This window comes from Squalius cephalus (assembly GCF_949319135.1).
Source record: "Squalius cephalus genome assembly, chromosome: 14".
NCBI lineage: Eukaryota > Metazoa > Chordata > Actinopteri > Cypriniformes > Leuciscidae > Squalius > Squalius cephalus.
The window spans coordinates 14,782,518-14,797,334 of record NC_137135.1 but is presented as its reverse complement, the minus strand read 5'-3'; the positions used below and the strand labels follow the sequence as shown (position 1 = coordinate 14,797,334).

Genomic DNA, 14,817 nt, shown 5'->3' with positions numbered 1-14,817 from the left:
TGATGGAAGTCCAGCCAGAAGAACATTGCAGTAATCAAGCCTGGATATGACCAGGGCCTGGACGAGAAGTTGTGTTGCATGCTCAGTTAGGAAAGGCCTGATCTTCTTGATGTTGTGCAGAGCAAACCTGCATGATCGAGCTGTCTTTGAAATGTGGTCTGTGAAGGTCAGCTGGTCATCACACATTACTCCAAGGTTTCTGACCGACCTTGATGGGGTGATTGATGCTGACTCTAGCTGGATAGTGAAGTCGTGCTGTAGAGACGGACTGGCAGGGAGGCAGAGAAGCTCAGCCTTTGCCAGGTTAATATTATTACTAAGCAGCCTAAGAAATCAATGATTAGCAAGAAAAGAAAATGGGATGAGCAAAGTAGAGAAATATCTATATGCATATGTGGCATATGTGACCCGCTGTGACGCCCTGATTCGAGGCCTTCATCTGTATTCTTCGAGTCTCTGCCAGGCAGGAAGCGAGGGGAGGCAAAAAGACTCCCAGAATTCCCCACGGCGGGACTGATTAGAATAAAAGACCCACAGTCCTGGCGGAACGAGCTTCTGGGAGCCAGGACACATTAACAGCACTAAGAGCCGTTTCATTCCAGCTCATTGCATGGCTCACAGATCAAGGCTCCATAGTCTCTCTGACATAAAATCGCCATCAGCATTTCTCTCCTCCGAATGCCAGTCTATAAACCGCAAGGCAAACTCCATAATTTGCTCTAGGGCGGTGATCTCACAAACGGGAGCCTGAGACGTTTCGCGTTGCGGCGACGTAAACAGTGCAAATTAAATTTGATAGGAAAATAGTGTAGGTGGCTAGAGCGTCCCCACGGCCCACTTCATTTGAAACATGCGCCAATAGCGGGGTAAACCCATGCATATATATCTGCGACTGCGCTGCTGCAAATGTGTCTTTGAATAAGATGAAGGAGGTGATTTACGAAACTCCACAGAGAATCGATTCTAAAACCCGAGGAGAAAGACACATTCCCGCATATACTGCAACCGGTGTGTTTACTGATAAATGCAGCCCATCATTTTGAATGATATTGGAGAAAGAACAAAAATTAGATGTTTGCTGCCTGTCGGCGGATGACCCGCCAGTGTTTTCATTTCACCGTAATGAAATCCATCAGTCTTGCAGTTGCATTTCATTCTAATCTCACTGGAATTAAATAGACGCTTCTATGGCATTTTTGGACTCCTCACCTTTTGCGTTCCAAGTAATAAACGGTGCAGTGCAAAAGAGAAATGCATTTTGAAATGAGCGTTGTGGATGTGTGGGTTTAAGTGACTCATGCGCACCAGCTGAGATGTTCTGCGTCTCCATCCAGATGGCATAACGCAGCCTCTGCTCAGAGCGTCACACAACCATTCCTTCACATTGTGCTGCCGACTAACCAGTGAGATGAAAAAGCCCTGAAACTAATTGGCCACTCGTGTTTGAAGTTTTCACACTGGTACTTTCACACTCTTGCTGACTCAGTTGAGCTTCTGATCAGGGAGAGAGGCCCACAGGATGCATCAGACTCAGTCTCTGCTTAATACTGCAGCAGTGGGAGGTAGACTAGCAAACATCCATCAAACTAAACCTTTGACTATATCTTTTGCACTATAAATCTAAAGTCTGGTCCACACTGTAGCTTATTTTATCCCAAGGCAGGTCACTTAGAAAGGACGGGTCTGTCTGACCGACACATAATACAACTAGACCATGGTTCAATTTTTATGATGATTATGGGGCGAGTACAACTGAAATCCATGACATAAAAATAACAGACTGGTATGAAAGAAAGTGTCAACTGATTCAAATAATAACACTGCACTTTCCAAGGCAGTACAGGATAGTGTTTTTAACTAAAACGGTAAAAAACTGTTAATTGAAACAAGGCTGAAAAAATATATAACTATTAGATTAAAAACTTTGAAAATAAAAATGGAAATGAGAAATGTTCAGTTGGCCACTAAAGAAATAAATAAGTTTAACTGAAATTGAAATAATAATAAGAAAGCTAAATAGAAATGTAAAAAAAAACCAAAAAAAACACAATAGCACATGACAAAATTCCTACACCTAAAATTAAAGCGAAAACTGAAAATATAAAAATAAAAGGTAATACAAAATATCAATAAATACTAATAGTATATAAATAAAACTAAATTAAAACTGCCAAAGACAACATGAAGACATTGGCAGAAAATGTCCGTGATATGTTCAGAATTTCCAACAATTAAAAAGTAGTACAGACTATTCCATGGACATATCTCTGCAAAAGTGAGGCCGAGAATAAACTAAATAATGTGTTACAAGTAAGTGTTTTCACAATATATCTAAATTTTCAGTATTTGGAATTAGTTTGTGAAGCTTGAGACACTGAATTTCTGAAATAAATATTTTTTAAACACAAAAAATAGTCAAGTTAGCATTGGCTATGGTAAGTTGATTTGTCATAGCTTACCTGACATGATAGGTTGGCCAGTTATGCTCATGGGGGGCATTCCCAGGTTGTTCATGGCAGTAGCCCAAGCATTAGGGTCCGACATGGGCATCGCTAAAGAGTTGGAGTCCATGGCAATATTTCGGAGCCCCTCTGAGAGAGAGAGAGAGAGAGAGAGAGAGAGAGAGAGAGAGAGAGAGAGAGAGAGAGAGAGAGAGAGAGAGAGAGAGAGAGAGAGAGAGAGAGAGAGAGAGAGAGGGGGTTTAAATTTAAAAGTGTTTGTCTCTTACAAAATACACAAAGGACACATTAAAATATTAAAAGGAGAGGAACCCGTTTGAATCTCCAAACCTGAGTGTAATTATAATTCCTGTCTGGAAAGACCTCTCAGTGATGAGGCTGTTACTCAATTAACCCATTTAATCCCACTGGTCACATCTGTGACCTTTTTTTTTTTTTCTTTGAAGTTGAAGGGTCTAAAAAGATGTTGATGTACACCTTTCAAAAGGCACAGAGAACCTTTTTGAATAAGTAATGGAACATGCTTTCAATAACAGTTTAGAAAACATGCAGTTTGATTCAATGGCCTATCCATTCAGGGTTAAATGTGCTAATATACTGGTATTTAGTATGTTAATATACTGGTATTTAGTATGTAAATATGTAATATATGGGTTTTAAAAGTCTGAGCTGAGGACTGGAACTTAATAAAATGTTGAGAAATGTTAAGTTGAGAGAGGCGAGATGTGATGTGTTTGTCAGTTTAACATATTGGGCACCAAACTTCTTCTGAAAACTAATTTATGTACGATTAACACAGCAGAGGTGCCAATGTGCTTTAGCACATCATCACTTCAGAGAAAACAGACTGCCGTTTTAATAAGACTGCCAGAGGTCTGATAAATGTCAGCATTGCCCACCAAAAGAATGAATGCAATAAACAGAGAAATAGAGTTCAGAAAGTTCCCATATCTGAGGTCTGACCACTGGGCTTACAGTGTGTGAGAGAACATGTGGTTCCTGCATGGAGTGGGCGGCAGTCACGTGGATGTGAGGAGATCATTTCCATGAACTATTGAGAAAATGTCTTTGTGGTTGGTAAGGGATTTATTAAACAGAGTTAATGGAAAAACAGCAGTGATAATTAGTTCTCCGGTTCTCCAGAGGGATATTAAAGGGGGTTTTGGTCAAGTATCTAAAAAGAGCACATTTATTTAGAACAGAACAAAATGACCTTGCCAACCCTTCTCTCGAGGGTTTACAGTATCTTTTAACATTTAAATAACGCCACATCATGTCTGAATTAACATAATTATACGTCAACAGCTTTCACTCGTGATTAGTCTCTATATGACAACACTATTGATCCATGAGCGGCTTTGCTGTTAATACATTTATATTTATTCACCTATTCACTATTTTGCAAAAACACTGAAACATAAAAAAGTGAATATAGTAAAGGAAACATTGACTAAAATAAAATTACGGAGCTACTTGCAGAACTACCTTTAAACATTGAAGGGCTGCCATTTCACAGAAGACTAAATACATATAAGCATCATGGTGCAATGGTTCATGTGCTTGTTGTCTCCTAATTAGGACCAAACATAGACAAGTATTAAGGGTCAGATTTACTAATCAGGGGAAATTAGCATGAGAGCGCAATCCCATAAAAGCACCGATGGAGTAAAAAGTTCTGCTTGTGATCTACTGACAATGTGCACATTAAAGAACACAGACCGGCCAGATCATTTCCATAATGACCAACACAATCTACTGTAAGCTCGTCTATAGGTCCAATGGAGGTTTCCGATAGGACAGGTGAAGGTCTCTGCGCGTTACTGTCTTTTCTTTTACGCAATACAACAAGATTAAATGAAATACATTTTCTCATATGTATTACCTCGTTATTTCATCTGACTCCATAAATTAAAAAAGGTTTTAATGATATCTGAGTATCATTAAACGTGGGTGAATGTTTCATTATTCTATTCAATTCTTTACTTTATATTTTACCCATTCAGATTGTCGCTTTGAGGTCTCACAAACTCGCCAGCTTTGGGTCACTAAACAGAGGTAATTGACTAATATCTTTAGACGGTCGCATTCACACTTACACAATCATAGATTTTTTTAGTCCCCTCGGTTACATAAACTTGAATTAAAGTAACGTTTTCTTTAGACAGAGGTCATGACCACTACTACAGATATAAACCGACCAATATACTTTTCTGATAGTAACTTTGGTTTAGCCATGCCATGGTTTCCCACGTACACTTGACTAAAGTAACATTACATTAGGTAAGGTAAGACTCACCCTATTAAGTTTGGTCGATCAACAGTTTGCTGTCCTAAACGGGGGTTTGCTGTCCTTTTTTGGGGGTGTGGGGGGCAAATAATGGTTTGAATACCAGTAAACTGACTAGCGCAAATCTTAGTAAATCACCTTGCATGGTTCATTTAAATACTCTCCTCCCATTAATTTTGCGTCTGAAAGGGAAACTCCTACAAATTCATAATAAGGTCAGCCGCAAAAATAACCCTGTCCACCCTGTTTAGTAAATCCTGACAGTAGTTTTTTAACGCCAAAAGAGGGTTTGTGCTGGCGCAAGCTGTTAGTAAATCTGACCCTTAAAGAGGTTGTGTGGGCACAGATTGGACGGATCCTTAGATGTTCAGATAAGAGTATAATCTACTACTTGTCGTTAACAAAACTACCTTACCTGTTAACGTTAGCTAACATTAACGTTCGCTCAGCAATATATATATATATATATATATATATATATATATATATATATATATATATATATATATATAAAATACCGTAACCAGCTGATAACAGAAGCTGTCAACAAATGTCACTCCCTTTTACCGAAACTTGGCGGGCATAGGCTAATGTAGCAGCTGTTGTTTTAGCAACAAAAGACGCCCTTGGCTGCTATTTGGAACCAAATGCTGCCAGCTTTTTATTTTTTATTGTTTTTTTTTTTACACAAAAAAAGTGCCCTCGTCAACTTTTTCTTGTCAAAAAAGACACCAAGTGTGAACATGCCAGTCTGCTTTTTTAAACAAAGAAAAGCAGTGATGGCAGGATGATAGTTAGTATGTACCAACAGCGGGAAACTGTATATTCGTGCATTGAGCGCATGTCAAAAGATCAAATCCGATTTAAAGCTTGTGACATAAACGCACACATCAACCCGATACCTTTATTTAGCGTTCATGTAAACATTACATTAGGATTCATCAATCGGAAATAAATTCATTCCGATTTAAACAAAAGTTGTCCAAACCTAGCTATTGCAGCGACAGGCAATTTCCCTCCCTGCTGAAAGCAGTCTGTAATCAGTCCTTTCCAAATCCATGCCGGACTTTCATTTTACTGCTCCACAATCCCTGCCCACTCGCTGGTTAGACAAACTTTACTCAAAACTATTTATACTACAGTTCAAAAGTCTCTTATTCTCACCAAGGGTGCATGTATTTGATCAGCAAAAACAGTAGGCCTAATATTTTTTAAATATTACATTTTAAAATTTGGTACTCCAGGTACATTTTCATGATTATCTGAAAAAAACGTTCAAAAGAACAGCATTTAATTTGAAATAAAAATATTTTGTAACATTATGTATTTACGTTCACTTTTGATCAGTTTAATGCTTCCTTGTTATAAAGTTATAATGAGTGTTTTAATCATCTTATCTCAATCATTTTATCTCTCTTTCATTCTGCCATCTATTAGGCTATTAACAAGCAGTGAAATCATGCATTTGGGCCCGTTAACATGCATGTAAATGCTTGTGATGGCGTGGTAACAGAGTGAGTGAACATGGATAGTGAGACTTTCAAAAACGCTGCTTGCTCCATTTCCAGTCCGCACCGCTCACACGCTCTGATCAGCAGGCCAGAGGAACATTACTAAAACCTGATCCGGAGTGTAAACACACTGCAATCAAAGCATCGTGCTGTCTAAGTGTTCAGGATTACTATGGATAATGCAATGCCTCAGAAGACTGAATCCTAAACTTTAAAACGTTTTGTATACAAGCTGTGGATCTGAAGTTTGTTTGGTCAGGAACTGGAACTCATTAAAAGCTCTTTCAGTGGCAAGCAAAAATGCAGTTTTAAGATTGCTTCAAAGATTACCCAATAACTCAAAGATTACAGCAGGATGTTTGCTGGACCAATCACTTCCTCTGCCAAGCCTGAAGAGGCCATTTGTCTTGCCAGGATGGAGAGGAGAATGAGACTGATGACGCAGCAAAATCAAAGAGTAAAACCACCTAAACATGATATGGTTTGTATGCTAATATATATATATAAAATAGGATAGGGTGAGAATGATAACAACAGTTAGTGACAGTAACTAGTTCATCTAGAATATGTTTTTGTTGTTAAATTGACGAGATAGAGGCAAAAAAATAGAAGCCAAAGTGCACATATTGTCAATTTCCAAAGAGGCTTATAGCATGTATTTACTGTAGTAGATCGTCCTGACCTAACAAACCCACTTTGAGAGGAAATGACTTCCCAGGGGACCGTTTCATCTATTTTGGTCTAAATGTCCTTTGGGTCTCTAAGTCACCTTTCTACAACTTATGTGTGTGAGAGCGAGAGCGAGAGCGAGAGCGAGAGAGAGAGAGAGAGAGAGAGAGAGAGAGAGAGAGAGAGAGAGAGAGAGAGAGAGAGGGACAGGGGACGGATGGGGACACACACACACGCCACTGTGTGGTTACAAAACTTTCTCAATAAAGCTGTCCATGGCTCACTGCCCAAATCTTCCTCAGAAGGCCAAGAAAAACTCAGAGAAATGTATTTTACGATCTACAAGGTCTTAACAGCTAGTCGGACAATTACTGACTTTTCAAAGGAAGTTGTGGACATGAAGTGAAGCATGGAGGATTCATGCCCACATAGACAATAATAACTATTGTTTTTGTCCTGGATAATAATAGTTTCTTTAAAGGGCCTATAGCCTAGTTCATCAAAAAATGAACACTGTCACAATTTACTTACTAAATAAATAATAATAGAAATAATAAATAAATAATATATTACAATATATATATTTCTGTATTTCTGTTTAAATACATTCAATATTCTATTATTATTAGTAGTAGTAGTAATTGCAGTAGTAGTAGTAGTAGTAGTAGTAGTAGTTTAACCTGTATTTATACCTGTGCATATTTAGTTCTCTTGTCAATGTGAACATGTGTAGTGTAATATCTGACATTATGTTGTGTACCATCACAAGACAAAGGCTGTCTAAACAGCTCTTAATTTGACATTTAATGTGATTTAATTTTTGATTTGATCAACACTGCATAATTTAGCACAAAGCAATTGCTAAACTGCCAAGTATTGTATCAAGCACAATAGAATAAATATGTTCTAAAATACAACTTCCTCAAATGTATATGTATCTTTCTCATTCAAAAGCCATGTGTAGATTTAGTTTTTCACTTCATAAGCAAGACTGGTTCTCTCTGGTGAGATTTTTCAAACCCGAGAAGGCAGGCAAGCATTAGAATGAAGTCTTTGGGGACACGCCACAATTGGAAACCTCATTATGCCAAACCATCACGATTTCAATAAGCCTTTTGGATCACCTTGAAAAGACAAGTTAAGCCAGCTAACAACAAATGATTGTTTCTCTACACTCAAGTGTCATATGCCAAGCAGAAAACACCCCCATTTGATCCCATAGATCACTTTTACAGGGTTTAGACCATGTTGGTCCGAGACAGGCAGTCACCAAGAAGATTTCTTTGAAACTCTAGATATCAGGTGTTCCAGCTTCATTAATGTTGAGAGGATATGATGGCTATTGGCTATCAAGCGATAAGCGTTATTTTCATGGAATAAACACTTCAAAAAGAGTGTGCATGCATCTCAAGAGCCTTACTGAATGCGATCTGCATTCATACATCTATTGATTATCCATGTCTTAATGAAGTAGGAGGATACAATCACTTGAGTAAATACACTTTCAACACTTTCGATTTTCCTATTGAATGATGGAATGGATGCTGAATGTCTGAGGTTTTCATCTGATTTAAGTGATCTGTAGGACAGTACTTGAAGTGTTGTCTTAATGGTTGGAAATCAATTGGTTGGATGCAAATTCAGAGTCAGAGTCCAGTTGAGGTAAAACACACAATATACATGCACTGTTGTATCACTCTATACTATATACAGTACACTAGTGTTCAAAAGATTTATTTTTTTTTAAAGAAAGAATTTTTTTTTTTTTCATTTATTCAGCAAGGAAGCATTAAACGGATCAAAAGTGACAGCAGATAATTATATTTTACAAAAAAGATATTTCAAATAAATGTTGTTCTTTTGAACTTTCTATTCAAAGATTCCTTATTTTAATTTGTGATATTATTTCACAATATTACATAACAGACATCTTTAAATCTTAAACAGCGACCCGAGACGTCATTCACTACCCTCCCCCTCATTCATTTATTTTAAGTTAGACATCAACCTTTTTAGCATTCCTTAATTTATTCAAAATTTTAAAAGAATTTAAAGAATGCTTGTTTTCTAATTAATAATAATAATAAAAAAGTGTATAGGAGTCGCTAGCGACCCGAGGTATGTAATAATGTAAGTATATATTTTTTTCTGAGCAACAATAATTGAATCTCTGATGATTCCTCAAGGTGGCAATGTCTGATACACAATGATGATGTGATGATTATAAGTTTCACTCATAATTATCACAGACATAAAACTAAAGAATACACAAGTAACATCAGCAAAACTTGAAATGGCTTAGCGATGTACTGCAGAGCAAGTACTGTATGCAGTCAAACACTGTCACGTGATGGTGGATCTGGTGAAGAACACTGATTTTGAAGACATTAAGAATGATAGTTTTGAGAATATTGTTGTGATCGTGGATATGAGCCAGATGCGGAATGAACAGGGGATCTGACAATGACATAATGAGATAATAGTAAAAAGTATCTGCTCATATTGAACCCTTCCAAGTTCCAAAAGGTAACGTAATATGCTTTGTTTTATTCTCTTGTAATAATAATTAAAATATTGAAAGTTTTATACAATAGCAGCCATCTGTTTCTAGATATAGATCTGGGTCCCTGAAGACCCGAAACAGTAATAATGATTGGAGAAACATTCATGCATTTAAGGAATAATTATTAGTTTATTTTTTTTACAAAATTTACAGCCCTCAAAATTTTGGATGGTACTGTAGCTATTAATCTCAGTCACTAGGTAGGTTAACATGTCACAGACCATATTTTCCAACACAGATAGCACCTAATGAATTAATAAAATAATGTTTTATTGAAAACTATTCCTTTTCCTGTGCCCTTAATACTATTGTATTATACAGTAACCATTTTATCGAAGCTAAAAGGCATTCAAGGGTGTATTATTTTGTCAATAAAGTCATGGCTAAAAGGGTTGCAGGCACTCTCCCGGACATCATACCTAACTATGCCCTTCAGCCATGACTATATTCAAAATGAATAAAATAGCTCAGCCTCTTGAACATTTATAGCTTCAAGAGTGCTCAGCAGAACACACCAATATTACACATCAGCAATAGACATACTGACAGTTGAGTCACCAGCTGTCTTAAGTTAGTATATGCAATATAACTGAGCGCACTGTGTTATAACTCAATTCACATTTACAATTTTAGGCCTTTGCCAGCAAGGAATGGTGTTTAGGAAACAAAAAAGGAATGAGAAAAACATTGCACAGTGAGACTGTTTTTGTCCCCATCTGAATATGGTTTTACGAAAGCAAGTGAGTCTGTTAAGTTGAAACAGACATTGTTGAATCTTGGCTCAGTTTCTCTGGCTCCTGTGAGTTCTGTCTGTAAGCAGCTTTCGGCACAGCTCACTGTTTCTGCCTTTAAAAAGGGGCTTGTTAAATGTGGCCGGCATTACTGGCGAGGTGGATTCAAATGAACTCCAGTCATGGGTCGAATGCCCCGGACCCATTCCAGCCCATACTCACAAACATGACAGCAACAAGGTCTTTCTAACAATGCGACAAGTGCTGTGATCCGACGTCCGTGTGTTTACACAAATTATTTATTTTCTCTGTCTCTCTTCTGGCTGGATTAAGGGAATAATTAGTTTTGGGTTCCAGCTCAGTGGCAGTGACATTTCCCTCGCTGCTCTACATTCATCCCTCAAATGCACAATTTAGGATGTGTGTGTCAGGGCTTTGAGCTCTAGAAGGGTTTGTGTGAGCCGTTTCAGAGGGAAACAGGGTCTGACAGCACTGCTGGAGCAGCACCTTCTGAGCTCTAAAACCTGAGGAGTTTAATAGAGAGCAGTCATCAATAAAGACTCATCATTACCAAACATTTCAACTCGCTCACGAGAGGCGCACTCAGGCGTGCGGACCACCATGTTACAACATCTATAGTCACATGAAAAATGACTGCTGAGAAATGTATATGCCTGGAATAGCAGACCATGAATACAGCGAGAGATGGAATCCCTTAGAAAAGAGGCATTGGATTTTTGCATGGATCAGGGACTGTTGAAACAGCTCTACTGTATGTCTGACACTGATAGAGCACTTCTACAAATGTATTGTAGTAGACAATTCAGTGACTCACAACATTTGGTCATATTGCCAGACACCTTGGAGGGCCGAGATGTTTGTTTAGTTAAATGTACAGTGAGGAAAATAAGTATTTGAACACCCTGCTATTTTGCAAGTTCTCCCACTTGGAAATCATGGAGGGGTCTGAAATTGTCATCGTAGGTGCATGTCCACTGTGAGAGACATAATCAAAAAAAAAAAAACATCCAGAAATCACAATATATGTTTTTTTAACTATTTATTTGTATGATACAGCTGCAATTAAATATTTGAACATCTGTCTATCAGCTAGAATTCTGACCCTCAAAGACCTGTTAGTCTGCCTTTAAAATGTCCACCTCCACTCCATTTATTATCCTAAATTAGATGCACCTGTTTGAGGTCGTTAGCTGCATAAAGACACCTGTCCACCCCATAAAATCAGTATCCAACTACTAACATGGCCAAGACCAAAGAGCTGTCCAAAGACACTAGAGACAAAATTGTACACCTCCACAAGGCTGGAAAGGGCTACGGGGAAATTGCCAAGCAGCTTGGTGAAAAAAGGTCCACTGTTGGAGCAATCATTAGAAAATGGAAGAAGCTAAACATGACTGTCAATCTCCCTCGGACTGGGGCTCCATGCAAGATCTCACCTCGTGGGGTCTCAATGATCCTAAGAAAGGTGAGAAATCAGCCCAGAACTACACGGGAGGAGCTGGTCAATGACCTGAAAAGAGCTGGGACCACCGTTTCCAAGGTTACTGTTGGTAATACACTAAGACGTCATGGTTTGAAATCATGCATGGCACGGAAGGTTCCCCTGCTTAAACCAGCACATGTCAAGGCCCGTCTTAAGTTTTCCAATGACCATTTGGATGATCCAGAGGAGTCATGGGAGAAAGTCATGTGGTCAGATGAGACCAAAATAGAACTTTTTGGTCATAATTCCACTAAACGTGTTTGGAGGAAGAAGAATGATGAGTACCATCCCAAGAACACCATCCCTACTGTGAAGCATGGGGGTGGTAGCATCATGCTTTGGGGGTGTTTTTCTGCACATGGGACAGGGCGACTGCACTGTATTAAGGAGAGGATGACCAGGGCCATGTATTGCGAGATTTTGGGGAACAACCTCCTTCCCTCAGTTAGAGCATTGAAGATGGGTCGAGGCTGGGTCTTCCAACATGACAATGACCCGAAGCACACAGCCAGGATAACCAAGGAGTGGCTCTGTAAGAAGCATATCAAGGTTCTGGCGTGGCCTAGCCAGTCTCCAGACCTAAACCCAATAGAGAATCTTTGGAGGGAGCTCAAACTCCGTGTTTCTCAGCGACAGCCCAGAAACCTGACTGATCTAGAGAAGATCTGTGTGGAGGAGTGGGCCAAAATCCCTCCTGCAGTGTGTGCAAACCTGGTGAAAAACTACAGGAAACGTTTGACCTCTGTAATTGCAAACAAAGGCTACTGTACCAAATAATAACATTGATTTTCTCAGGTGTTCAAATACTTATTTGCAGCTGTATCATACAAATAAATAGTTAAAAAATCATACATTGTGATTTCTGGATTTTTTTAATTTAGATTATGTCTCTCACAGTGGACATGCACCTACGGTGACAATTTCAGACCCCTCCATGATTTCTAAGTGGGAGAACTTGCAAAATAGCAGGGTGTTCAAATACTTATTTTCCTCACTGTATGTTTGACAGATGCAGATTAAATGATTAGCAACTGACCAAAGAAACAGCTAGTGAAATTTTTTCTAGTGAGAAAATTAAGTCGACTAAACAAGACAGAAAACAAATAATACAGCATGGAATCGTCTGGCTTCAAAAGTGAGAGACATAGCATGCACTACTGCTACTATCAAAAATCAATCAAAAATACAGTAAAATCAGTAATATTGTGACTAGTAATATTGAAAGTCCCAATTTAAATAGAGATGCACTGATACTGAAGTTCTCCACTGATGCAGAGCCGATTATTCAGAATGAATCTGCCGATACCGAGAGTTTGATTTTACAATGGGAATTTTTTTTAATCTCCCAACTAATGCTGTAAACAGGAACCCCTCTCATCTGGTACATTGTTTAAAATGAACAACAAAGCCCACACTACTCAACTGATATTTAGTTTTTAGATAGAATAATTACACTCAAGTAAAAACTGAAATGTTTGTATACAAATATTTGTATATTCAGCTGTACATAAGGTAGTTTTCACACTTGCCTTCATGACAAATTAATTCAAACATACTTTTTTCAGCATCATTACTCCATGATCCTTCAGAAATGATTTCTGTATTAACGAAAGTTACTTGGCAACCGTAAAAAGCCTACAGCTTGCTAATGAATTATACTATATTAATTGGAAGATTATTTTTTGCTGCATTTAGATGATGACAAACCTATTATTATTACATTTAATTATTTATTGAATATTTTAAGCACTTTAATTGCTTGTTGCTGCTATTTTACTGTACCTAACAACAGCTTAAAAATGGTAGTCACAGTCACCACTTGGCTTGAATTCATAAATCTATTGAAGAAACTTGATGAACTCATGCACACACTGGTGCATATTACGTTAATATCCATGACATGCATCTCTCAACCGCTGGGATCCTGAGAGACTGAAATGTGACTGAGCAAACCCTCTACAGAAGCAGCAGTCTGACACTGCGAGAATGACATGAAAGGAGCAGCACTTCAGCTAATGCTAAAACACAGGGGTCAGCCATCACGATAAGCTGCTTTGAATTTCATATCAGCAGCTCAAACACAGGCTCATCATTGTCTCGGTCTCACTGTGAAAGTCAGGTCCCGTCACTGATTCCCCATTGTGCATCTCTCACACAGTAAGAAAGCAGACTACTACTAAGTGTCATTTAAATTATTTGACTTCATGGAATTTTTTACCAGCCAAGTAAATGCTTATAAAATATAGACATTTTCATTGCCGTAAAATGTCATTTAAAGCCATATAAATGGTTAAACAGTGGGTAAGGCTCTGCGTAGCTGTACTGTGGTTGAGATCTCAGGCTACGTCTACATTAATCCGGATACATTTGAAAACAGCGTTTTCGTTTAGAAACGCCCTCCGTCCACACTAGCGCGTTTAGGCATTTTCCAAATGTTTCTCATTCACACTGAAACGTTGGAAAATGCTAAATTCCCCTTACTGCGCATGCGTAAAACCTCACAAAAGCTCACTGAGATGATACAGACGAAAAAATAAATAATAACGTTATCGCGCAATTCTTCTGACAGGATCATTTTATTTAGCAAAATATCTCACCATTCACTGATGCGTCCAGGTCGCACTCAGTCACCATATGTTTGGTCTAAAACGCAACTGCTCTCATGTATTGCCGCAGGACAGCAAATGTGAGTAAATTCTGTCATCTTTGCAGGACTGTGATATGAAGAGTGTGCAAAGTAACATATTTTAGCAACAGTGTGAAAGCACATAACAGGCACAATACCGGTATAAACATGAATATCTATTGGTACAATATGCGTCACATGACTAAACTTGCATCATAGTTTTTAAATACCTCCGTTTTGAAAGGCATGTTAAAATTCATCCACTTTGAAGAGCGTTTTCAAAAAGGTTCGTTTTCATTAATAAAAACACTGTCTCAGTGTGGACGGAAGGCCGAAACGGAGAGAAAAAGTTGCGTTTTTAAACGAAAATGTATTAGTGTGGACAAGGCCTCAAGCTCTGCAGATAAGCAAATCAAAGCTCAATGCAGCTGGAGGGTAGTATGATTGCTTGATTTTTAGTGTTTTCA

At 38.3% G+C, this 14,817-nt stretch overlaps 1 protein-coding gene across 4 annotated transcripts in view; it reads right to left on the bottom strand.

Moving 5' to 3' along the window:
* enox2 (ecto-NOX disulfide-thiol exchanger 2) overlaps nt 1-14,817 on the bottom strand; it is a 241,139-nt gene that overhangs the window by 74,400 nt on the left and 151,922 nt on the right. For all 4 annotated transcript variants that reach the window (XM_079892876.1, XM_079892878.1, XM_079892879.1 and 1 more), the window contains one exon: nt 2,460-2,591. In XM_079892876.1, the coding sequence (XP_079749002.1) occupies nt 2,460-2,591 (132 nt within the window). The remainder of the gene's footprint in view (nt 1-2,459; nt 2,592-14,817) is intronic.